Source organism: Sciurus carolinensis, chromosome X, assembly GCF_902686445.1.
Source record: "Sciurus carolinensis chromosome X, mSciCar1.2, whole genome shotgun sequence".
NCBI classification, from domain to species: Eukaryota; Metazoa; Chordata; class Mammalia; order Rodentia; family Sciuridae; genus Sciurus; species Sciurus carolinensis.
In genome coordinates this window covers 82,780,299-82,807,433 of record NC_062232.1, presented here as the reverse complement: position 1 = coordinate 82,807,433, position 27,135 = coordinate 82,780,299, and the positions used below count along the sequence as shown (strand labels likewise).

At 37.9% G+C, this 27,135-nt stretch overlaps 1 protein-coding gene across 3 annotated transcripts; it reads right to left on the bottom strand.

The window, feature by feature from the left end:
- Positions 1-1,443: 1,443 nt before the first annotated feature.
- Cstf2 (cleavage stimulation factor subunit 2) lies at positions 1,444-24,217 on the bottom strand. 3 transcript variants are annotated; one of them, XM_047536353.1, is made up of 16 exons: positions 24,087-24,217; positions 22,960-23,038; positions 22,448-22,617; positions 21,714-21,850; positions 20,981-21,100; positions 20,551-20,688; positions 17,770-17,893; positions 13,520-13,579; positions 10,755-10,814; positions 10,485-10,571; positions 9,965-10,106; positions 9,045-9,220; positions 8,484-8,776; positions 4,857-4,952; positions 3,943-4,068; positions 1,444-1,660 (listed from the first exon to the last, which is right to left on the bottom strand). In XM_047536353.1, the coding sequence occupies exons 1-15, from the start codon at positions 24,142-24,144 to the stop codon at positions 3,946-3,948; spliced, it is 1,863 nt and encodes a 620-aa protein (XP_047392309.1). In that variant the 5' UTR covers positions 24,145-24,217; the 3' UTR covers positions 1,444-1,660; positions 3,943-3,945. The 3 variants fall into 3 exon arrangements, with proteins under 3 accessions (XP_047392309.1, XP_047392310.1, XP_047392311.1); XM_047536354.1 differs by lacking the exon at positions 10,485-10,571; XM_047536355.1 differs by lacking the exons at positions 10,485-10,571; positions 10,755-10,814.
- Between the last annotated feature and the right edge of the window lie 2,918 nt (positions 24,218-27,135).

Below are 27,135 nucleotides of genomic sequence, written 5' to 3'. Positions count from 1 at the left end.
GACCTTGATTGGAAATCTGAGTTCTTTGAAACCTGAGTTCTTAACAGGAAATGTTTCACTTTTGGTTTCAATGTCTAAATATATTGACATTTTAAGAGATGACAGCTGCCAAAACCAACATATCAAGGACTGAATATTCATGGAAATAGGCAGAAAAATTAATGAAAACAATAAACTCTATGCACAACTAACATTCAAACTGAATTTGGGATATGCAGGATACCCAGAAAGCTCCTCGGCTGTTTTGTGAGGTTGAAATATGAAATATCCAATTTTCATTGTAAATGTCTATATATCAGAGTAGAAAATCCCTCAATTTTAATGTCACTCTGAAGTTGATTATCTTTGCACTCTTTTGCTTGACATGTAAGCAATATGCTATTACATTCTTTAAGCCTATGCCAGACTTTTAATTCACCTGACCATAATCCTAACCCAGAGGATAGGATTCTGAGAATATAAATAGGGTCAAAAGTAGTTCCAGTAGAACTTTACTAATTATTAAGGCAACTCTTAACCTCTCAAGGTTGGCCTGATAGAGAGAAACCATGTCCCCTCTCATTGCCATTGTTAGAGAGAGAATACCAGGCAAGGAGAACCATAAGTTAGAGCTAGTGGCACTAAGTATGGTCTTACTTATCTGTAAGGAAGCGGGCAAGGGCAGACCTAAAGGGCAATTTGACTGCTTGTGCTATACATTTGGTCCTCTTAAAATCATTGAGAAGAATGTAAAGTTTTAGGGGTTTCTATGTTTTAAGTTCCCAGAATAATTTGGTTATAGGGTAGGGCAGCAAGTCAGTGATTTCCTGGAAGATAGGATGAAATGTATTTTGTTCATTTGTTTTCTGTTCCATTTTCAATTTATCTTGAACATGTGAAAAGCTTGTGACTTTTTAAACTTTTAAAGTTTACTACCTAGACTGAAGAGTTTTAGAAAACACAAGTTAATGTCAACAATCTCTTGTGTTGCCAACATACACTCCAGCTAGTGTCAACACAATCTTTGTCTTAACTCTGAACTATGCATGTTCAGAACTGCTACTGACAAAAAAATTGCATTTTTATATTTGGATTTTTCTAAACTAAACATATTGTTGTGGTAGGACCTTTGCTTTGTTGACCTCCTGATCACTTTACAGCTCCATGCACATGCTATTCTCTCCCAGGAATTTTGGAAGTTCTAGAAAGTTTTCAAAGGGCAAAGCCTTATTCTTGCTGGAAGCAAATTAAACAAAAACTAAGTTCCAGAAAACAATGCTTCTGAAAAATTCTCAAATATCATCAAGAAGAATAAATGGTTATTAACCTAAAGTAAAAAACAGTTATGACAATTTAACATAAAGTACAATGCTGCAGTAAGGGTAGAAAACATAACTACGGTTTCACCCTTGGTAATCAGCTTTTTAAAAGCAAAAAGGTCATGTATATCAACTTGCAGTGTACTAAAATTGTGTTCAAAGTTTATTTCAAGTCACAGAAAATATACAAACTAAGACAACAAAATGAACTGATTTTGTTCTGAGAGAAGGTGATGGGAGTCCTCCACCTGGCACCAAATTGAGTCATTCAAGGGTTAGGATGCAGAAGTCACCTTTTTTCAACATTTCAACAAAATCATGGAATTAAGTTTCCACATTTGTTGCCAGGTATTTTTGAAAACCTGTAGGAAAAAATTGGGAGAGAGCCATTAGGTGTGGAGACAAAGTTCTCTTCCCTAAACATTAGGAAAAAACAAAAAGGCTAGGGGTGGAGAATGTGCATAAGATCAAATTCCCAAGGCAGAATTTCTAGGTGTTTGTCTCCTGCTTCCCACTTCCCCAAAGAAATTATCTTTTGTAGCAGGGTCTCTCTTTCTCTCTCTCTCCTTTTTTTTTTTTTTTTGGTACCAGGGATTGAACTCAGGGGCACTCAACCACTGAGCCACATCCTTGGCCCTATTTTGTATTTTATTCAGAGACAGAGTCTCACTGAGTTGCTTAGCACCTCGTTTTTTTTTTTTTTTTTTTTTTTTTTTTTTGCGGTGCTGGGGATTTGAACCCAAGGTCTTGTGAGCACCTCGCTTTTGCTGAGACTGGCTTTGAATTCAAAATCCTCCTGCCTCAGCCTCCTGAGCCGCTGGGATTACAGGCATGTGCCACCGTGCCTGGCTTAACAGGTTCTCTTAATCTCAGCACTATATTGACATTTTGTGCCAGAGTACGCTTTGGTATTAGCGGGTGAGGGGAATGTCCTATGCATTATGGGATGGTCAGAAGCATCTCTGATCTCTACCCACTGAACGCCAGTGGCATACCATGCTCCCTAATGTTTGACAACCAAAATGTCTCTAGACATTGCCAGAATGTCCCTTCAAAGGCAAAACTGTCCCTGACTGAGAAACACTTATCTCTAATAGTAATAATAAAGAAGCCTATTGGTGACAGCACAGAGGGATCACAACAAGCTAGGTAAAGAATGAAAGGATAGCCAATGCTCTGGCCACATTTTGCATAAATATCAGCAGACATAGTAAAACCTTGCCAGCCTAAAATCGCACAATTGTAGTTTCACACACAGGCACAAACTACTGTGGGTTTAAAAAAAATGGTGAATACTGTATGAGGTTTGTAGTCTAGTTCACAGTAATGTACCACTGTCAATTTCTTGGTTTTGACTAAAAGCAAAAAGGTAGGATGTTACCATTGGGGGAAGCTGGTACACAAGGCTCTGCATTTTTTCCCTAACTTCCTGTGAATCCATGACTGTCCGTGTTTAATGTGCAAGGCTTTAAATTAGATATCTCATAAGCAAGAATACATAAAGAACTTTCAGAAATACTTCTACCTTCACTAGCCAAAATTGACAATTTTATCACATTGCAGAGAATGCTTCCTTCTTTGGCATAAGTAAATTAGAAATGTAAATTCCTCTGAATACAATACAGAGTCCGTGTTTTCACTGAAGAAAATAGAATGTTTGGAGTATATGGAAAAAAAGTTAAGAAGTGCTGGTCATACCAAAAATCCAAATAGCCATCCATGACAGCTTCCAATTAAAGTTCATTTAGTTTAGATGTTTTAAAGATATTACAAATATGGATTAAAATATATATTTATTAAGACTGCTAATTTTTATAAATGGGTTCACTACTGTATGATAATATATGGATAGAAATTATAATACAGATGAGGTAAAAAGTAGAATTTCAAAAGGAGACATGCAGCAGATACTGGTACAATGTGATCTTTAAATTATTTTGGAAATAGAATTATTTATGAGATTCAAAAATATAGGGGAAATTTTTAAAAAGAAACAATTCCTGTATATTGAGTGAGATCATATGATTATTTATGAGGTATTTTACCTGAGTCCTTTTTACCTAACTGATGAGCAAGAAAAATAAGGGTGGCAGTGTACAGCAATGTCCAAAATGTATAGAACTGATGGTGATGGTGGACATTTACTACCTTAAATATAAAGTAATATTTTAACATCAAAATATGCATTAAAAATAATTACTGGAAACTAAAATAGTTCTACATTTTATTTAAATGCCTTATATTTCCTTCATTATGAAGGCACAGTTTGAAATGAAATAATACAACTGATTTTGGAAGGATACACACGAAACTATATTGAGAAGTTCTGTTTGGGGAATGACACTGAGGAAGCAGGGTTTTGTACTTTTAACTTTCTATACTTCTCTGATTAATTTTGTTAAACTGATCATATATTACTTTTTTTCACTTGGAAAAGTTAAAAAAATATTCTAAACAAATCAACAACTGAAGAAATGTTCTATGGTTTTACCCTATCCCCAGAGCACTGACTACTAAAGGGTAAGGAGAGTCTAGTTAAGAGGACCGAGGGCTCCAGAGAGAACAATCTCTGGTTAAGTTTGAAAGTATATCCTCTAAATATACAAGGAGATAATCCTGCTCAGTTGGAATTAAGTTTGCTCACCTTTCAAGGTGCTCCAGTGGATTTCTGTATTTGTTCCTTTAAGATTAGGATACTCTGCCTTTGCTCAGGAGGGAGCATGGCAATCTGGTCTGCAGTAAGTTGAAGAACTTGCATAATTAAAGCAGCCTGTGCAGAGGAAAAGAAGGTAGTGAGTTTCAGTTATGGCAACAAAAAAACAACAAAAAATACTACCAGCTTCTGTCTAAAAAGCTACTGTAGTGGAATATGAAGCAAATGGAAAAAGGGAGGATCTTTTACACACAGAAAACAAACAGCAGGCCAAAAAGGAAAAAAAAAAATCTGGTGAGAAAAGGCGAAATGAAAAGAACAAGTATAAATTAAAATACCTAAGATTAGATGATTCAAAACAGACACTTTTATGAACTCAAAGTTCCGGCAGACTAAGATGGTATCTAAGAACCCTGGGAATTCTTCAGTTTTTAATTGTTTTGAAAGTCTCTCTTATTCAAACGTTTTCCCTTTCCATTGGACATGAGATTCCCACAATGATCAAATATATATATATATATAAAAAGACATACTTGTGGGGAATCTGCTAGTGTTTTTAGGGATGAAGTAGAAAGGGGAGGAAGAAAAGGGTTTGGGTTTCCAGTTCAATGTGGCCTACACACACATACACACACACACACACACACACACACACACACACACACAAACTGCTAGTGGTAGATGAGTCTGAAATGTAAGATAAGCTGCCATTTATATACATTTGAAAACTTTAGAACCAGGTCCACAAATTTTCAGGCAGTAAGTCGGAAGAGAGTTCTAAGTTAGGGTAAACATCACCTCCAAAGGGACTTTGAAGACCCAGGATCGCCACATGGTAACTGTGAAAAGAGGAATCAAAAAGACTAGATTTGTGCATAAGGAGGAAGTCAGACAGTGTTGCTTACCTTCTCATGATCCTGTGGTGTGACCTGGTTCTGCCCAGGACTAAAGCCACCAGGCTGGCTTCCACCTTGCATGCTTGCTCCTTGCATGACTGGAACCTAAGTACACAGAGAAAATAGAGATTTTTTTTTTTTAGAATTCCTGATATATAGTGAACTCAAATACGGTAATGGCAGTGTGAAAAATTAGGATATCTCTACTGATAGGAATAAAAATAAGCAAATGACTCTGAATCAGTTTCTACTACTAGCAATGGTAAAAGGCAGGGTTTAGCCAGAAATCAACTAGCAAGTTAGACATACTTACAACAGCTCTAGCATCATCAACAAATACCACACAGCACAAGTGGATACCACCACACTAAAGCAAATTCAGCCAAATAAGCAGAGGGAAAATTGTGAGCATTCTGCAAACTAGTGCTCAGTGGAAACAAATAAAAGCCAACAGATTCTAGAGATAATGTATGCTGGTCCACTGGGGAAGCTACATTCAGAGGGCTACTGCCTACCTCTGGTTCAATCAGACATAGGTAGTTCGTCCCAAAGGGCCCTATCCCACAAGTAAGGGAAAGACAATCATATCAGAGAGGCACAAAGAGTTGGGAAGGTCTCTGGGAGAAAGACTATATTAGACCAACAGTTGCTTTTTACAGATTTCCATAGAGAACATGCAGCATATGCGGTCCTGCTTAATAGAGACCAAGAAATATAACTGATCTGCGTAAAAGAACAAAGTATAAGATATAGCAAACTTATTGGTATTTCAGATCTTCAGTGAGTTCAACCCTTTGGAAGATTATAAGAACCCAAGGAAAAAGCCTCTGAGAACCTAGTGTAACTATTAAATGGGCCCTACACCAGAGTTACGTTCACATTCAGGCATTCACCCAGAGCTTAAATAGTCTTATTAAACACAAATTGTTAATAAACTCATTACCTGCTTCCCCAGCATATTAGAAGCAGCAAAACATAAAAAATATAAACAACTGTTAGGAGCAAATTTATGGCATCAATGTAAAGAGCCAGGTGACAGCCTGACAGTGAAGGAGACTAGAAACCATCCAGGAGATAACTATGCTTTATATTACAGCATATGCAAAATAACAGGTCTACTTAATGATGACCCTGAGTAATCAAAATGATTAAATAATACTTTATTATATCCTGTTTTTTATATTTTGTTTAATTAGAAAGGAAGCATGAAGTATACCTTCTTTCATTAAAAGAATTTTAAAATTTGATGGAACAGTTCTATCATCTGGAACATTCACATACATGCATTAACTCATTTCCCAGACAATGGGCAGAAGAAGTATCAGTATAGGTTTGTATAGACTTAAAATATTATCATTGTTCTACTCTTTATTAATACTGAATTCAGAGACTGGTCTGAACCTTAATGATTTCTATAGATCTGAAGCACCTATAAGTATAATCTTTCTAAAGTTTAGTAATACCAATAATTTCAGGTACTTCGATTGGAAAAACCACTCAAAAATGGTCATTTTAAGTTTATAGGGGTACCTGTTTTAGGCAGGTAAGTACTAGCAAGAGTAACCATACATCTTCATTTGCCTAAAGCAGTCCCAGTTTAAGTTTTTACCTCAGAGTAAATTATTAACAGTACTCTCCAGTACTCTCTTTAACTCTCAAACATGTCCTTCTTTGGATAGTAAATTATATAATCACCCCAGTAATAATAAGCCTTTTACCCACAAGTTTCCAACTGGATGAACTGGAGTAAAATTTTTGAAATCTGATTTAAAATAACAAATTAAGGACATGTTGTTAAACATGTAAAACAAAAAAAGTACAAACAGTGAGAAGAAAATAAAAACCTATAATATTTATATTTTCTGGAAAGCTACATAAAAATTTTAATAAAAGCAATTATCACAAGCAAGAGAGGCACAGGAGAGGAAGTGAGATTCTTAAGGCATATCTCTTATAGATGAGTGAATGTATTATATGTATTTATTCATAAGTGAATATATTAATTTTTTATAGTTTAAAGATTCTTTATAACAATTTCTGTACCCTGGATCTAACTGGCCTCACAGACTGTGTTAATAAAAACTACATCAGACTGGGGTGTATAGCTTAGTGGTAGAGCACTTGCCTATGTTTGATACCCAGCATTACAAAAATATAACAATTATAAAAACAAAAAATCCAGTATTACAACTCATGAGTTGAAGCACTAGTGGAAAAAAAAGGAGCAAGATATCACCCAGAAATGGTCTTTCAACCACTTTTTTTTCAATGTCTTTAGAGAATTACCAGCAGAACTACATAAATAAGCACATTATGTAGTTATTTGTTGCCTGTCTCCCCAGTTAGTACATAAGCTACATCGGGGCAGGGACTTTGTTGTTCATACTGCTATATTCCCAGTACCTATGTTTCATACATAGTAGGTGCTCAACAGATAGCAGTTGAACAAATACATAAAATATTTCTATTATGAGGCTACTGATCATAAAGTGAACAATAAAAATCAAGGTCCATTTAAAAGCAAAACTTGAATACTTTTATTCTCCATAGATTAGGAAAACAAATTTTATTTCAAATTAAAGAAGTGTAGATAAGATACCCACACATATACAGATGCACCAATGTGCAGATAACAGAACAGAGTAGTAGAGGGGGAAAGAACAGTAGGCTCTATTCCTTACTCTACCATTGTTTAGTTATGTGAATTTGGTAAAGTCATCTGAATTTCTGGGCCTCAGTTTTCAAATTTATAAAATGAGAGAACTACATGAAGATGTGTTTATTCTGGCTTTAATATCTTTTTTTTCCTCTCTCTCTCACACAGACATATACACGTGGAGGAAGATATATAAACATGAAAGAGGAGAGAAATACAAAGAAGAAAGAAGAAAAAGGAAGGTGCAGGGGCTACAGGCAAATGGCATATAAAAACTCAGGGAAGATACACATATACCACTTGCCCACAATCAAATGTGAATGAAGAGGGAGGAAAGAGATAACCGCAGAGCACCACACACACACCTGGAGAGTCAAATAAAGAAGAGACAGATTTCAGTTGTACAGATTTTAAGGTGATCATTAGTGAATTGCCTTTCCTACCCACTGCCCATTTATTTAGGCTATGTGATGACAATAATTAACACAGGTTTCTGCATATTTAAGATTAACAAAATGACCACTGCTCTTCATATGCTTTAACCCAGTGGTTCTTAGTAAGGGTTACATATCGAGAGTCATTTGGGGGAGGTTTTTCCAAGTCATCCATGCCCAGATCCTACTAATAAGACATGCTGAGAATTAGACCTGGGCTGAGATCCAGGCAAGCATATTTTGGAAAAAGCTTATACATGATGTTGGTTTGCACCCCCAGTGAAGTATACTCCAACTCCTAAATTTTCAGGGTCTCTGCTCTGAATGGAATAGTTACTGAAATTGTAGGACAAGATTGTTCTTTTGGATTATAATTCTGGTGGCCAGAAAAATCCCTTGCCTAACAGACAAAGTGAAGGGAGATTTTAGTCTTCCTTTCCTAACAAGCTAAGAAAAGTTCAAGCCAGAAGGCAGTAATATAAGGCTCAATAACCAATTCCTGAATAGATCAAGATTTCATACAGGTGCTAGAAGTAATATGCATACCTGTCTGGATCCCTGGGGGCCAACCCCCCCCATGTTCATTGGATTAGGACCCTGGATTCCACTAGGCATAGGTCCTCTAGGGCCAGGCACTGGGCCCCTGGTATCCATGCCCCTGGCCTCCATTCCCCGGACTTCCATTGCACGGGCCTCCATTGCACGGGCCTCCATGGCACGGGCCTCCATGGCACGAGCTTCCATTGCACGGGCCTCCAATCCTCTAGCATCTAATCCTCTTGCCTCCATTGCTCGGGCCTCCATCCCTCGTGCATCTATTCCTCGGGGGTCTCTTCCACCTATAAAGTTGTAAGAAAATCAATGTGCAGTTATTCACCTATATTGTAAGAACAATTCTAGAAAAGACAAATCTATTCCTCTATTCACATCTCCCCTCAACTGAGATTGTTGTCTCCCCCTAGTTTCTCGGATTTGCAGATAAAACTTAAAAGATTCTTGCCAACTCGATTGCCCTAGCAGTCTTTATCCCAGATTAGAGAGAGAGAGAGCTGAGTTCTTTATCAATCCATGACTAGCAGTTAGCCTTGTGATGTTAACTACCCTTACCTCTGCCATCCAAGGGTGGACCCCTCTGATCTAGCATGGGTCCTCTTGGTTCAGCCATTAGAGGTCTGGGCTCAGCTAATGGCCCTCCTCTCATCTCATGTGGGGGTGGTCCACGACCTTCATGGCCAGGAACATGGTGCATGGGTGGACCCTGATGAGGTGGTCCCAAGTAACCTCTAGAGATGGAAAGAAATATATTTCAAAACATAACAACAGTAAAGTGTCAATAGAAGATCAATAAGTAAATATCCAACAAAGAACTGATGCAAACCTTAGTTGATATTAATCATAGACATAACAAATATGCAACATAGTGCTTAAGAACACAGGTTCTGGACTGTATGGGTTCAAATCTAGGCTCTATCATTTATGAGTGGTATGATGTTGGGCACATGTACTTTTCTATGCCTTGTTTTCTTCATCTAAAAAATGGGACTAAACATATCTTCTAGGATTGTGTGGATTAATTAATTAATTGCAGGGCTGGGAAATGAACCCAGGGCCTTGTGCATGCTAGGCATCTGCTCTACCACCAAGCTATACATCCCCAGCCTCGGTTGTGTGGACTTAATGAGATAACTGAAGTAAAGTACTCAGAGCAGAATCATAGGTATGATCCCCATTAACATCAACTACTACTATTATTGCTATTAATAATATTACTACTACCACCACAAGTTTTCCTTGCTCAGGTATGTGTACTAGAATTTCCAATTTCTGAATATACAGTAGTCATGATTAGTTCAAAATGACATACTCAATTACACAGTTTTGCCTGAGTATAAGTGCTTAGTCTTGGATAGTGGCTATGTTTATCTTTTGAAATGGACAAACAAGTACAACTGGTGCAGAAAGACTTTGTTCTCAAAGCAAGGGGAAATCCTGGCTTCATATCTGTTTCCTTCTATGTCAACACTTACCTAGGTTCTACTTCTCCAGTTACAGAAAGTAAAGTGCCGCCCCGTGGGTCATTTGGAGCATCTCCTAACAGACCTCGAGGAGTTGGGACATTGGCAGGCAAGGATCCCCGCTGCATAGCTGCCCTGGGGTCTTGCATCGGCACTGACAGGGAAACAAACGGGGAGTTACTGCTGTGAAGGACACATAAGGAAATAAGAAATGACTCTATATACCACTGACAACATAATTCAGACACCTTAGAGTGGGTGAAACCTCACCACAGCAGAATCCTCTTGCAGCTCAAGAACAGAAGCAGGGTGTAGGCAGAATCTGTGCCATGTCAGAGGTATGGATGGAATTATATAAAGAGCAAACTGGGGAGCAACCTGCCAAGGACTAGCACTGCAACCTGAAGAAACTTATGCTCCTGGTTTTCCTTCTAATCAATCTTAGTTCAAGGACCAGAGTCACAAAAGAGAGGTAGGGTCTTGGCATATGTGAACACTGCCATGGCTCTGCAAGAACCCGCTGTCTCCTTACAGACTGCTATTCCATCCAAGCCTCCTGACACCAGTAGGGAGGGAGTACAGCCTCGGACAGATGCCCATATCATCCATGTTCTCTGCCCTGTGTGAAGAGGTCAATCTTAGGCTTGTGGCCTCAACAGGAAAAAATTAAGAAAAACAAAAACCCAAAAACACTACCCTTTTGGGTTCTGAACGTGAGGATGACTGCCAAGCAGCTCTTTTCCTCTCAACGTCCCACCCTGAACACCACAAGCAAAAGGAAACCCGCAGATACAATGGGTACCTTGAACTCGCTCAATTGATGCAGGCCCGGCGGGTCCCACGGGCGAGTGCTGTAGGGTTCCTAGGTGAGCAGTAAGTTCAAAAGGAGAAAGAGCAGACACTTAAAATAGCTTGTGCGCGTGCACCCACACACACACGCGTGCGCACAGAAACATACACATATGCAGACTGGAGATCTAAGTTAAAAAGCCAAGAGTTTATAGCTTACTTTGCCCCAAGCTACAAAATCTTCTTAAGCAACACTAGTTCCTCTGGGTATGTGAAAAAGTACCACTTTGACCAGATGGTTTCCCAAAGGGAAACCCACAGGTCACTGGGTTTTATCTGGGCAGTAATAACCAGTGATTTTCAATCTTTCCTTCCTCTTATTATGTTTTCCCCATATTACCTATGGCACTATTACAAAAAGAGAGAGAGAGAGAGAGAGAGAGAGAGAGAGACTAACCCAGAACAAAACAAAATATAAAAAGGATATTTTTGAATCTCTTGTTCATCAAAGAACATCATATTTTCAGAGGTAAAACATGAATGAATCTGGAAGGCAATATTTATTCTGGGAGGCTATAACAGAAATGAGTAGTACTATTTTTGTCATATCTTAAAGCACAAAATTTCTGCTATCAAAATATTATTAAATGGGGAAATTGCATGAATTTTAGATGAGAAAAGAGAATACCACTCCACATGAAATAATCTGCAACAAGTTGTTTTTATTAAAATATTTTTTATTTGTCAGGGAACCTTTATTTTATTCACTTATATGTGGTGCTGAGAATCAAACCCAGTGCCTCACACATGCTAGGTAAGAGCTCCACCAGTGAGCTACGATCCCAGTCCCTACAGCAAGTTTTGGATAATAAACATGACAATAGCAAAGACTAACGAGATAACAAGGGTACCAACACTAAACAAAGGTAAACAAAAAGTATGTCAAACATCTGTCTCCTTTCACAACTATAAATGTGCAGAAGAAGCATGGATTGCAGGAAAAGTGAGACAATCTGGGCACAAATAAGAGTTTTGCTTCCTCTGCTGGGCACAAAAGGAAACTATAAAAGAAATCTCACTTTGTCTCTTCATGAAGATATCTTTGAAATACCCTTAAAATGTGAGTTGTTTTCCCATGTTAATTTTTTACCAGAAAGATGAAGATAAATGTAACAAGAAGGCACATCATGTGGAAGTATGCATTAAATAGCTAAAGCTTGATTGATTGATTGATTAATGGCTCAGGGAAAGGTATACATATGACTAAAACCCTAATCCCTTCTCATTAATGCAAAAATACCCTGGAGTACAAACATGCTCTATTGACAGTGGTGAGGTGGGGAGACACAACAGTGCAAAAGCATGAGATGCTTAGAAAAGATTTAATATTTGGTCAGGAGTTCATCCTGCTGTTACACATGACATCTCATGAAAAGAATTATTAGTTTTATCACTTTAACCACCAATCCCAGCAAGCAAACCATTGGCCTATATCTTACCATTCTGCTTTTCATTTATTGATTTTTTTTGGCAGGGGAGGGATACTGGGGATTGAACCCAGAGGCACTTAACCACTGAGCTACATCCCCAGCCCTTTTTGGTATTTTTTTTAGAGACAGGGTCTCGCTGAGTTGCTAAGTGCCTCGGTAAGTTGCTAAGGCTGGCTTTGAACTCGAGATCCTCTGCCTTAGCATCCTAGGCTGCTGGGATCACAGGTGTGCACCACCACCCCCAGCACCATTTTGCTTTTTAAATGACCGTGTGCTCAAAAGAAAAAAACTTAAAACTTCTCTATGCTGGAACAAAGCAATCTTTTCCCATTACAGTGACCCAAAGAATAAGAGTAGAATACAATGAAAAATATTTTTGGAAGTTAATAGAGGTAGTGTGAAATGAAAGGAAAAGGATAGATTTTGAAGTCAGATATTTCTCAATCTTAGCTCTGCCATTTACTAACTGGAACAGAAGAAGAGAGCATCAAATATGGTCCATAATACTTAGACATCAGTATTTACTTACCTTGTCCTCTTGAGAAACTTTAAAAACTCTGAACTTCCATCTCTTTACCTGTAAAGCTCAGGTGCCACCACCCAACTCACAATGGTGTTTATGAAAATCAAAGAACCTGGCATATAGTATGCCCTTAGTTCCTTTTCTTTTCTAATCTTCTCTCCTCCTAAACTTTGTTTTCAACTGAGCTGCTGCATTTTCTTCTTCAAATTCCAGTAACATGGAGAAATAATGTGGAGATCAGTGTTCCTACTGCAGTACAATGGATACTTCTCAAGTAGGCTTTATAGACCTATAATTCCCTTCCAGTTTGCTCTGGGGTTTAAATCTAGTCTTCTACTTCCTCAGTAATATATTATAATGCTTGCTATTAAAATTCCTTACTAAGTCAACAGATACCCATAGAGGGAGAGAGAACTCATCAGTGAACTCGTTAGACTACTAGGAAACTCATTACACTATTAAGAATTGATGATGTTTGTAGAGTTGGGTTCTGACTTACTGGGTAGAAAGTCCAGATCAGCTCTGCCCAAAAGAAATTTCTATGATAGAAATGTTCTATATCCACAATGTCCAATGCAGTATCCATTAGCCACATGTGGTTACTATGTACTTGGAATGTGAGTAGGGTGATTAAGAAGCTGACTTTTAAATTTTACTTAATTTCAATTAAGCTACTAGTGATTAGTGGTTGCTATATTAAGATAGTGCAGATATAGAACATTTCTAAGGTCAGTCCATATTAATTAGGAATTAATATTTACTTACCTTGTCCCCGCTCTATGGACACAGGTCCACTTCCTGGCATTCCAACCTGGGCCTGCATTCCTGGTGGGAAAAAAAAAGGGCAGGAAAGGAAAGCACAAATTAGAGGACAGTGGAAAAAATTGGAATAGTGGCTGAGTTTACAAATTTTCTCATTCTGCTTCACAAGGAGAAACCTACAAAGGAAGATAGAAACTACCACTCTACAATGCAGCAAGAACAAAGATGGGGTTAGTATACTTCATGCTTCAGTGACAGAAAGGTGAGTTCAGTTAGAATGCTTCATCTCACTGGTTACCAAAATTGTGGCAAAAAGCTCTTCTGTAATACAGGAAAACATTGCCACTTACCCATAAACCTCCTCTCATGGGAGGCAGTACTCTTCCTGGAGTATTCTGTAAATGTGTGGGTATATTATTTCAGTTGTGACAAAGATTTTGGGGGGGGGCACAGCTGGCATTGAATGAGAAGGTGCCAGGGATACTAGATGTCCTGCAATGTATGACACAATCCCACAAAATCAAGAATTATCATGTCTTATAAATTTTTTAAATGTCTCACTGAACATTCACACAAATGAAAAACCATTTATAGCCACCTGAACCTAGAACCTCAGTCTGTTTTATTGGTAAACACAAAGGTTCTTTGTACTGTTTTAATATACATACACTGAATTTTCTAGAAATGCAATTACTAAGTAAATTATGGGTACTGCAATTTGTTTTCAGAATTTTATTATTAAGTTTTCACTACTTCAGAAAGTTATATTACCAATGTCAATAGTCCTTATGGCATTCTGAGTTGCCATTCCACCAAAAAAAAAACCCCAAACCAAAAGACCATGCTTATCTATCTCCATTTTAAGTTTTTACATTCATGGCATAGGTGTAAGCATCTGACTACTACACTTTATACTCTAGTGTAACTGTGCCTGAACACTTGCACATTATTTTAATTATATATTAATGTCCTTTTACTTCTCTTTAATATTATAGGGCATTATACTAATTTAAAAAATCATGTTACATAGGTCATATCATCTGTGCATTTCATTTCAGGATAGTAAAGTCACAGCAAAATATGTTATGGTAAGGAGACTCTAATAGGGTCAAAAACCAAGGATCTACTCTAATTTGTTGGGGTATAATGACTGTTACACAAAGAATAATCATGTACTACAAGTCCTTGTCTGTTCCCTTCAACGTAACAATAATCCTCTTTTCCTCAAAGGAGCAATATATGCTGTGAGTGGGAAGAAAAGACAAGTTGATGTTTGCAGTTCATTAATACTTCCCTAAAATAACAAGAACACATCATACTCCTCATTTTCATTTAACATGCCAAGCACCAAAGAGTTATGGATTAAGAACTTGAAGATCTTTGAAGACCTTGAAGATTCTGAACAAGCGATTTGATAAAATTATTACATTTTCAGGCTTCTTTATCTATAAAATGAATGAGTTGGTCCAAACAGTGGTTCAGAGTGGTACAAAGACCAGCCAGCGTCAGCATCACCAGAAAATTTGTTAGAATGCAAATTCTGGGGTTCCCGTCTCAGACCTATTGGGTTAGAGTCTAGGGATGAGGACTCGCAATCTGTGTTTTGTAAGTGCAAGTAGGTATATCTAAGTTTGAAAACCACTGGTCTAAATGATTTCAAAGCTCCTTTGGAGATGTAACATTCTATTCTACTCCTTCTATCCAGACCAATCTCTAAAACAATACAAGAATTTAGGATCTAAGGAAAGTGATAGCAGAAAGCATTAATGGCCTTTCTCATATTATACATTATCACATAATGGTGCTTTGATTTATGTGGGTTAGATTCCCAGAAGTAGAACTGATGGGTCAAAATGTGTGTTAATTTCTAATGTTAGACTACTTCAAGAAAGAAAGGCTGAAAAACTTCATAATTCCACCATCAATGTTTAAGTACCACTTTCTCCACCAAAATTAAGTGTCAACTCTATTTGAGATTTGCTAGTCAGATGGGTTTAAGGGGAATCTCATTGTTAATTTGTAATCTTTTAACAGTAAATAAATCTGTTTCTGTTGGCCATTTGGTGCTGCTTTTCTATGCATTTTTTCCTACGTGTTTTCTTTGTGTACTTTTCTATTAGGTTGTTTCCCCACTTCTCATCAATTACCAAAGAGCTCTATATAGGGTACCTCAAAAATCTTCACAAAGTTTTAGTAAGTTCAAAAGTATAAATGCTACAAACTCACAAAAAATTTTAATTATTTAAATTTAACATTTACATTTAACTTTTATCTTTATTAATCTCCTCCATTGGTGTCTTCTAATGTATTGTTTTTCTAATTCCTAACTAGTACTTAGAATCCCTGTAATTTTCGATAATATAGACATTTAAGGATATTCATTTTCCTTTAAGCACTGTCTTTACTTTTTTAGTGAAGGATATATAGATAACTCTTTGTTTTCCTTTAGATGACTTAAAACAAAAGCAAACAAACTAAAGAATTCTTTCAAGTTGGATGTGGTGGCACGTGCCTGTAATCTCAGTTGCCCGGGAGGCTGAGGCAGCAGGATCACAAGCTTGGAGCCATCCTCAGCAAATTAGTGGGACCCTGTCTCAAAATAAAAAACACAAAGGGCCTGGGGGTGAAGCTCAATGGTGGAGCACTCCTGGATTCAATCCCAAGCACCACAATCAATAAATTTTAAAAATAATAAAAAACTGGTTCTATGGTCATTTGGAGTGGGGAGTATATTTCTGTAGTCAAAAGATATAAGCTTCCCTCTATGTATTAAGAAGAGCTTATTATTTAATTTCTCGATCAGCAGTTATTTTTTTGTCTAGTAGAACAATGCTACTCAGTGTGGTCCACAAATGGTGACCTATAATCCAAAGGCAACCATTTCATGATAAGGTTAAATATAGAAAAGGAGAGCAGACATTTAGAAATTTCTAGAGCAATTTGACATTGCTGTCACATCCCAAGAGTGTGATCAATTTACCTGTCTCACTGGGTATAGGTCAGTCTGTGTATTTACCAATTCATGTAATGAAATGTATGTCTTGGACTACGACCTTTTTAAATTGTGGTGATATTTTAAGGTAAGTATAAGACAAAGAATTCATTACTTTCATAGAAATAAAATCTAATTATAACTGCTTTAGGATACAGTGGATAAAAATTTTGAGTTTGCTAAAATTTCTTTAAAACTTTCCTATTCCTGTCACCTTAGTTCTTGGAAGAATTTAGATTTAAATAATTTCCCAGGAATACTGTTGCAGTCAATCTAACCCAGATTAGATAACAAATCTACTTGCATAAAAAACTTAGTACTGAAGGCTGTGGTTGTGGCTCAGTGGTAGAGTGCTTGCTAGCACATGTGAGGCTCTGGGTTTGATCCTCAGCACCACAAAAAATTAATAAAACAAAGGTATTGTGTCCATCTACAACAAAAAAATTCAAAGAAAACTTTACTGATAAAACACCACATTCATATAGGTGTTTCCATGTAAGGAATCACTAGTTCATTCATGTCTTTCGTTGCAATTGTTAAATAATGAAGTTACAAGTGTAATAGCAATACTTATCAACTGCCTATCTATGTGCTTCAATGAATGAGTCATTTTTAAATTTCTTTCTTTTCCTGTACTGGGGATTGAACCCAGGGTCTCGCACACAACAGGCAAGTGCTCTACCATTGAACTACCTTCCCTGTCCTTACATTTCTTTCTTCTTTTTGTTACGGTTTGAATGTATTTTATGCCTATTTTCTTCATGAGTTTAACCTAATCTAAAAATTTTGGGGCTTTAATGGGAGAATTTGGTCCGTTTGCATTTGCCAGAATAAAGACTATACTAGTTTTTAGTCCTCCCATCTTATTTTACATTCACTATTTACTTCACATTGTCCTTTCTGTTTTTCCTTTTCTCTATTTTGCCAGCTCAAATTAGTTTCTATTCATTCAATCTTCTCCTCCTTATTCTGGACGTTTCTGTATACTTTTTTACTTTTCTAGCCCCTTTCCTTGCTCTCATAGTCAAACACAGAATTTGTATATAAGAAATCACTTAGGGCTGAGAGTGTAGCTCAAAGGTAGAGAGCCTGACTAGGCATTAGACCTTGGGTTCAATCCCTAGCATGTGTGTTTGTGTGATACATATGTATGTGTGTGATATCATGATTTTATTATCAAATAATTGGCTATATTGCAGCTGTTGATAAGACAAAACTTTAGCAAAGTAACAAGATGGTGAAGATTCTAAATGAGACTTACCTCCAGGAGCTAAGGAACCAGGGCCAGGTCCTGTTACAGCAGTTGGTATCTGACCTGGTGCTGGAACTCCACCTTGCATAGAAGCTTGCATCAGAGGAGGTGCGCCGTTGACATGCATTCCACCCTGATCAAGAGAAAAACCAAAGTAGGTATATGCCTCTGTGGATTCTCAATACTTTTAAGTTTACAATCTTAAAGACCTCTTCAAATTGATATCCCAAATATTCTATCAAACCCCCTTTCTGTATAGCATGTCTTATGTGGCATTAGATTTATCACACATTTTCAATTTCACAGAAGCCAAGTTGTGATTCATGCCATGAATTTTGTTATGTGTAATGGAGCATAACCTCAATGTAGAGGTCGACAAATTATCTGTGTGGCAAGGCAGCATACAGCAACTATTTTTTTTTTGTAGTGCTGGGGATTGAACCAAGGGCCTTATGCTTATGAGGCAAGCACTCTACCAACTGAGCTATATCCCCAGCCCTAGCAACTATTCTTGACTTCATGACTGAGGCTTAGCAATAAGAGTTGAAATAAAAAAGTATTTTGAACCCAAGAAGACAAAGAAGGGGCTAGGACTTTAATTTTAAAAAATGGTAGTTCACATTTTAAAAGTGAAAATAATTTTCATTTAACTAAGCTTTTCTTACTCTTGTTCTTGGACATAATTCTGGTTTGAGGGCAGAGGGAGGAATATGAATTTTTCATCTGAGAATTCCCTAGAGAACTGAGTCCTTTGGAACAGAATAAGTTCAATAAGAATAAAAGTTATTAGAAACAAAATCACATACACAGTAAACATAAACAAAACTAAAACAGAAGAAAGGAAACTGTATAGGGAGGTGGTTAGAAGAAAACAGGCTATGAGGTCAGACAGGACAAAGTTTAGAACCTGCATTTGCTGCTTAAAACTCTGTTCTTCGACCATTTAACCTCTATGGGTCTTAGTTCATTTTCTTTCATCTTTGAAAAACTATTTAGAGAAGGCGCTGGTAAACTATGACTCATGGGTCAAATCTGGCTAACTGGTTTTATAAAGTTTTACTGAAACACAACCACATATACTTTTTTACATTCTGTTTTTGGCTGATTTCACACTATTATGGTAGTTGTGACAGAGTCTATGGCCTGTAAAGTCAAACATGTTTGCTATCTGATCATTTATATTAAATCTATGCCAACCCATGCACTGTAACTTTCAAGGATTCATCCAGGTTGTTTACCTCTGCCAATCTGATAGTTGAAAAATAGTAGCTTCCTGTAGTTTCTATATACATTTACCCATTTTTAGACTGAACACTTTAATGTATTTATATTTCCATTGTTTATGTTCACTGCCCATTTTCCTAGTGAATTATTTGCAATTATCTTACTAATTCATATAAGTCCTTTTTTGGTTTACTATGAAAAATTATAGATATAACCACTCATCTTAGGAAATAAATTATATATACAAACAAAATCTATATGGTCTTCCCCAATTTCACCTAAGAACCCTGTCTTCTTAGATAACCACTAAGAATTCTCATAGATTATTAAAAATTTTATATGAATCATTACATACTGAATATATTGTTTGCATCTCAATGTATTTTTGGGATTTATGAAGACATGTATATCCCACATTTTGGGAATGTTTCCACATTAATTTAGTTTCACTTTTATATGGTGTTATGTTTTTGAGTTATCTGGGTTGATACCATGTGTTCTAGTTCATCTTTTTATTTTTATTTTTTTGGTACCAGGGATTGAATCCCATGGCACTTAACCACTGAGCTACATCCCAAGCCCTTTTTAAAATTTTATTTTGAGACAGGGGCTTGCTGAGTTGCTTAGGGCCTTGCTAAGCTGCTGAGGCTGGCTTTGACTTGAAATCTCCTGCCTCCCAAGCTGCTGGAATTACAGATATGTGCCACTGTGCCCAGTTCTAGTTCATCTAATGCTACATGGAATGAAATTCTTGAAAGTCATTCATGTGATAATATGTGGTTTAACTGTTTAAAGTATTTCATGGGATAAATATACCACATAGTTTTCATTCTTCCACTGATTTACATTTAGGATGTTGCCAATTTCTACTAGTATAAAGTAGCAATAAACATTTTTTAACATATCTATGGACTTTAATCAAATAATTTGCCTCTTGTCCATTTATGATTGGCAAATTCTTCCTCCATTTTGTCATCTGTATTTGATGTTTACTTCACATCCTCTATACAGAAATTTTTCAATTAAAAAAAAAATTTTTTTTTCGTGTGGGTGGTGCTGAGGATCGAACCCAGGGCCTCACATGTGCCAGGCAACACTCTACCACTTAGCTACAGCCCAAGCCCCAATTTTTTCAGTTTTTAAATGTTATCAATTTTGTTATGGATTCAAGGTTTTGTGTCATGGTTGGAAAATTTTACTTTTTTCATCCGGAAAAAGATTTAAATACCAGTGCCTACCTTATACAACTGTTATGAGGACTAAATGAGATAATGCACATGGAATAACGAAGTGCCAACCACAAAACCAGACATGCATCTACACATTTCTTGTAAGTTAGCTTATAAGAAAAGGGCATACAGGAAAAAAATCTCTTTGTTTACAAACTTGGAACCAAATCTATATTCAGTCAGATGTCATGTGCTCTGCAACCTGGAAACTGCTTTTATGTCTGGAAGTTAAAATTATCATCTCTGGTTTTTGACCATTCTTCTTTCAACATATTCTCCTAAAAAGAAAATGAGATTCTAAGACAGATAAAATAAAGGGAAAGGGGCAAAGCCCTACCAACGTCTGGGCCTGAGGGGCCTGAGGATTCTGCTGGTTCATTGGCACATTGGATCCTGAGCCAGGACCAGCACCATGGACTGGCTGAGGGTTGCCTGCAATCAGCGTTGGGATATTTGTCTGGCGATGTAGAATTTTCTAAAAATGAAAAGACAAACCTATGAGCTGTCTGTTTAATAAAGCAATCAGGTAATTCCTAACCCACTCAAGGTTTATCATGCCATTTATTTTTCTTTCTTTCTTTTTTTGGTACCAGGGATTGAACCGAGGGATGCTTAACCACTGAGCCACATCCCCCGCCTTCTTTCTTTCTTTAGTAGTGCTGGGGATCAAATCCAGGGACTCATGCATATTAGGCACACTCTCTACCACTAAGCTACATTCCCCAGCCCTACCCTATCATTTTTATAAAAGAACCAGAAGCACTCACCAGGGCAATCTCTGGGTCCACAATTCTCATCACTACCTGTGCTTGCAGCAAAGCATAAGCCAGTTGTGGGTTCTGAAGCAACATGTTCCGTGCTTCCTGGGGACTATTCTGGACACAGAGCTGAGAACATAAGCAGATTCATTCATTATCAAGTTAAATACTATCTACTTAGAAATTGATGGTGATTTAGAGCTTGTATATTACATCTGAGAAATGTAATACTCAAGGGGCTCTTAAGTTATCATCAGTTTTTACATGGCACACAAAATCTTAGCAATGGCAGGAAGAGGCATTTCAAATACCAAAATACTGTCATTTAGGAAAAAGCTGCATTTTTAATATCTATGTCTGGTATCTATGGGGGCTACAAAAAACAAGCTGGATTATTTGGGTAGGTGTGCTTTTGTAGAAATAGAAAGCTCTCTGCACAAAATGTAAAGTACATTGTTCACACATGAAATATTGAAGGTGTGGGGCTGGGATTGTAGCTCAGTGGTGGAGCGCTTGCCTAGCATTGGGTTTGATTCTTAGCACCACATATAAATAAATGAATAAAATTAAGGTCTATCAACATCTAAAAATATATAAAAAAGGAAATATTGAAGGTGTAAGAAATAGTACCTAAAGGCACAAATTCTACTTGAGCTCAGGAACTATTTCCATTAAATTACCAATTAGCTCCTTAAAAATCTGAGGCAAATTGCTTTACTCATAACCCAATGCCTTCTCTCACCTTCATTTGTTTCATCAGCTCAAACATCTGCTCTGGTGGAAGACTGGCAACTGCTTTGCTAATAGACTCAGGGGCATCTTCAGGACTAATGGTCTCTCCATAAGGTGACTCAATGACAGGGGCACCAGTGCCAAGGCCTGATCAGAAAGAAAGTACAAGAAAGGGAAAAAAATCATTTCAAGTATCTATTTTTTATGGTTGCTGTGAGAACCAATAGATAAATTCTCTAGAGCTGAGAAATAAATGATGTGAAAGTCTCTTCTAAATTTTCTGTGTTCTAAGAGGACAGCTGGGAGCATGACCACTTAGATGGTCAATGTTAAGGAATCAGACATATTGACTTCTTTCAAAAGAAAAAGCTTTAAATAGATAAAGATGTTAATTTCAAGATAGAATTCCTGGATCTATTACCTCATAAAAAAGCCAAAATATGCCTTATTACCTCGAGCCGTTATAGATTTGGCAACATGGTCATAGGAGTGATTAATGACAGAATAATTAATGGCTTGGTGGACCTGAATTCGTCTCTAACTGGAAATTAACAGAAGGATTTCTAAAGTCAACTTTACCTTGTTTCTCAAGACATGTACTTCCCTAATTCAGGCACCTCAGGCTGTCAAGTAAAGCTATGTCACTAACCAATTCAGCATATTCTAAAACATATCATAAATGGAAAAATTTCATTGCTACATATGTATTAACTCATAATGCACACAACCTGGGATTATACTCACTCTTCAGCTCTTCTTTGTTTTTTTCACTGGCGGCATTGTCCACTCGAAGCGCTCTCCCACTGAATTCACGCCCATTTAGGTTTCGCATGGCACTAAGGGCCGTTTCTTGATCTTGGTATTCGCAGAAGCCATAACCCTTTGGTTTTCCTGTTTCTCTATCATATACCAATCTGGAGAGCAAAACCAAGTATCAGGCACAAATGCTACAAACATACAGGGTTCTTGCTAACACTGCCATGCTTTAATTTGGCCCTTTGTAAGATAAATAGCTTTATAGTGGATTGCCTCACTTAAGTATTTTTAAAGCAGTTGAAAAAAGAAAACCCATATCTTTTAGATAAAGAATGAATGTGGATTATATGGTATGTAAATTATGTTTCAATAAAGCTGTTAACAAAAATAAAACGCATGTGAAAATTACCAGTAAAAAGAAAAAAAAAACCCTGCCATTATTACTAAAGGCCAAATTTGTGGTGGTTTATAAGACTCTCCCACCAAGAAGAGGATCTCACCTGAAACTAACAACAGGTCCAACCTCAGAAAAGATGTCCTTCAATTGCTCTTCAGTAGCTTCATAAGGAATGTTACCCACTAAGGAACAGATAGCATATTAAAATTCTGGATTTGTAACCTAGATCTTTAACGAGAGAGTAAACAGAATTTCTACTTTCACTGAAAATGCACGACTGGCTCAAAATAGTGTTCTCCAAAAACCTACTTCCACTGTGTTTCTTCAGACCTCTTAACAAGGAAAATAAACGACTGAAACTAAATACAAAAAATGTAGATACTCCCAAAGAGTTCTCCAATGGATCTAACAGTGTTAGATTTTCCTTAACTTTGACAAAAATAAATACTTAAGCATTGGTATGAAGGTCTTCAAGTCTTACCAGTGACTACTAAAAACACATCAAAACAGGCACATAATGTCCATATTTCCACACATACACACACTTACAGGAGAATAACCATGAATGGAGTGGAGGAAATTATTTTGAACTGTTTCAACACATTCTTTTCAAAAAGTGCTTTAAAATCACCACACGTATTTTTAAAATCAACTTATTCCGGCAGAAAAGATTACTCAGAATAGTTTCAATCCTCTTAAAGATTCCTCGGACAGAGTCTTAATCATTCATTCATTCATTTATTTATTTGCAATCCACCTCAAGATGCCAGATGGCTGCTACAACTATGGATGAACTAAAATGTTATGGGTAAAAAGCAAAGGATGTAAGTCCTTATTAAAGGGTGGGAAGTGGCCTCAGGGATCTACACTCTCAGCATATACACTATATTCTGGGATGGAGGTGAGAACTACTGAACACTGAGGCAATTTTGCCATGTGTCCTCTCTTCTAAAAAATAACTGAAGATCATGAAGAGGGAAATACATAAAAGATGAAGGCTAGTCTAACTCCCTCAACGATATTGCGGAAAATCTACAAGACCTCAAAGGAAGCGGGACATGGGTCCACCAGGTTGGCCCCCCACAGGATAGGCAGGGAGCGCTGCATGCTCGACCCAACACCGGGTTTCGTGGCGATCCATGAGGTGGGAGGTGAAGGGGGGCGTTCCTCGCCGCTCCCCTGCCTCTTTCTGTCCCTCCCTGATGCTTGGTTCCACCGAATTCCTCTCACCGAATACAGAACGTAGAGAACGATCCACCGCAGGGTCTCTCACAGTCAAACCCGCCATCGCTATCTTCCGGCGGCTTCCGGTGCGCCCAAACACACTTCCGAAAGGCGCGTGGGCCCAGCGCCGACCACGCTTCCGTACCGCGCATGAACCGGAAGCGCCTGAGCGAAGCGGACGCAGAGCCACGCCCCTGACGTCATTTCGTCAGCCTCAGGCTTGCGTGCAGTGCAGGAAAGGACCAACTGCGTCTGGGACTGGGCTGCGTCTAGGGACTAACTCCGTTCCAAACGGGATTCAGGCGGGTCTAGGCGAATTTGAAGACTTTCAGTCTGCAGAATTTGTTATTCTGTTTTTGTTAGGCTGACGCGAGTTTTAGTCGGCCATAATAAACAGAGAGGCAGCAGCTTTGCCTTGGTAACAGGGAAGTCATTTTTAGCCTTGGCACTTTCATTTTAGTTCTGTCCTATTGGTGGAGGGAAATACTTGATTCGCCCAGAGGCGTGCGCCCAAGAGGCGATCATCCTATTATTTTGCAGAAGTTGTGACTACGGAGTGAGATGAGTTTTGCGCTAGCCAAGAGAATGTTGCACTAATGTCTGTGGGACATTAGTGTGGAGATGGGAATGAAAAGGAAGAATAGACCCCTGCGTTCTCTCATGTGGCCTGTGAGTTCCAGGGGTTTATAGTGGAGCGCTGCAGCAGGTCACATTAGCAGGCAGGGTTTGAAAACAACCGGAAACATCATTGACCCGTGATACCACTCTCTGGTGCCCACGCTTTTGGGGTATGGCGTGCCGCTCTAGTTACCAATCTGGGTAAACACAGACCCTATCGGGGTTGGAGAAAATCCTGAGTAGAACACCTAATGAGAACAAGGTTAGAGGAGGGAAAAAGGAGAGTTTAGAGAGTTATCTTTTTGCTGCCTGAAAAGAGAAAGCCAGAGATAGTAAAATAGGCTTGGAATTTGAGGCAAGGATATTTTTATTGCACATGTATTAGAAGAGAGCGTACATAAGCTCTTGAAATGTGAGAAATTTTGAAAAACAGTGCTACTTTACATAGTGGGGCATATCATTTCAAGGAGTAATTCTGGTAAAGAGAAAGTTTTGGAAGAGGACTCCCATTTTCAGGACTTGAGTACCATTTACAATAGCTGTGCGATCGAGAGAACATCTTGTATAATAGAATTGTCCAATATGAGATTTATGCCTCTACAAAAGGCATGATTTCAAAGAGTTTTGGTGTGAATCACTGTTCCAGTGTGTGTGTGTGTTTGTCAAATTCTTGTATGGCTAAATATATTTCTAACCTTGTATTTTGCAAACTTGGATGAACAGAAGGTTCACCTGGGGTGCTTAGGTAAAATTAGAGATTTCTGGGTGTTCCCCCTGAATTCTGTGGAATGAGATTCCAGACAAGGACCTTGGGAGTCCTTATTTTTAAACAGGCCTAGTGATTCTTAGGGTCAAGAAATTTGGTAGCATTGTAGTTACTGAGATAGCTTTATGGCAACATTTAGGACAACCACATTTTAGGAAACTTCCCTTACAGCAGTTCTCAATGTTCTCAGTCCAGATCTATCCCTGTGGAGAAGGGTGTTTGGGATTGCTGCAGTGAGTGGGTGAGCACTCTTACTGGGAGAAGGAACTGGAGATGTTAAGTGGGTTGGAATATCCAGGGCAGTCCTACTCAACGAGCCCCTTAACCCCATCAAATGCAAATAATGTTCTCTCCCCTTGAAAAACACTGTTAAAATCAAGCCATATTAGATCAAATGGGCCCTGGATCTGAAGAACTTGTTGCTTTGCCAGCTTCTGCATGGAAAATCCATATTTTAACCAGCTCACAATTGATCCCAATAAAAAAAATTATTGAGCGTTTGTCCTATCCTCATTGTATTAGTTTTTATTGGGGGGTACTGCGATTGAACTCAGGGGTACTCAACCAGTAAACCACATCCCCAGTCCTTTTTTCTATTTTTATTTAAAGGCAGGTTCTCACTGAGTTGCTTAGTGCCTCACTGTTGCTGAGGCTGGCCTTTGAACTCTTGATTCTCCTGCCTCAGCCTCCTGAGCTGCTGGGATTACAGGCATGCACCACTCTGGCCAGCATCATTGTATTAGTTTTCTATGGCTCTGTAACCAGTTCCACAAACTTCGTGACTTATAACAATACTAATTTATTAGCTTACAGTTCTAGAGGTCAGAAGTCTGAGTTCTAGTCAGAAGACTTGGTTGGTTCTCTGCTTGGGGGTCTCACAAAACTAGAATCAGAGTGTTGGACTCTTCTCTGGAGTCTCTGGAGGAAAAATTAGCTTCCTACTTCATATTTATTGGCAGAATTTGGTTCTTTGTGGTCATGGGACTGGGGTTCTTGTTTCCTTGCTGATTATTTTCAGGGGGAGTGTTTCTTAGCTCCTAGAAGATTCTCTCTGGTCCTTGTCTACAGACTGATACTACTATATCTCAGAACCAATAATGGCACATTGAAACCTTATGCTTTGAATCTTTTACTTCCTTTTCTGTGATCAACTGGGGAGTACTCTACTTTTATTTATTTTATTTTATTTGATTTTTTGTGGTGCTAGGGACTGAACTGGGGGCTTTGCACATGCTATGCAAATGCTTTACCATTGAGCTACATACCAAGCCCAGTATTCTGCTTTTAAAAGGCTTTTGTGTTAAGCCAGGCCTTCCCAGATAATCTTCTTGTGTTGAGATCAACTATATTATGTAACAATGAAGTCATGAGAGTAAAATCCATTATAATCATGCATGCAAATATATCAGGGGGTCAGGAAATGTTGGAGGTCATCTAAACTTCTGCCTACCACTACTATTTTATTGATTAACAAATTTAAAGAAGTTTAAGTAACTTGCTTTTGGCCCCACAACAAGTAGCTAAGGCATGGTTTGAACAGGTTGCTCTGGTGCCAGAGGCTGCTTAACCACTGTTATCTATTGTCACCAGTATAACTGAGAAACTGCAAATGACTCAACATATTTTATTACCATTTTTGGGAAAAGTGTACAGCATATAATTTGGTTCAGC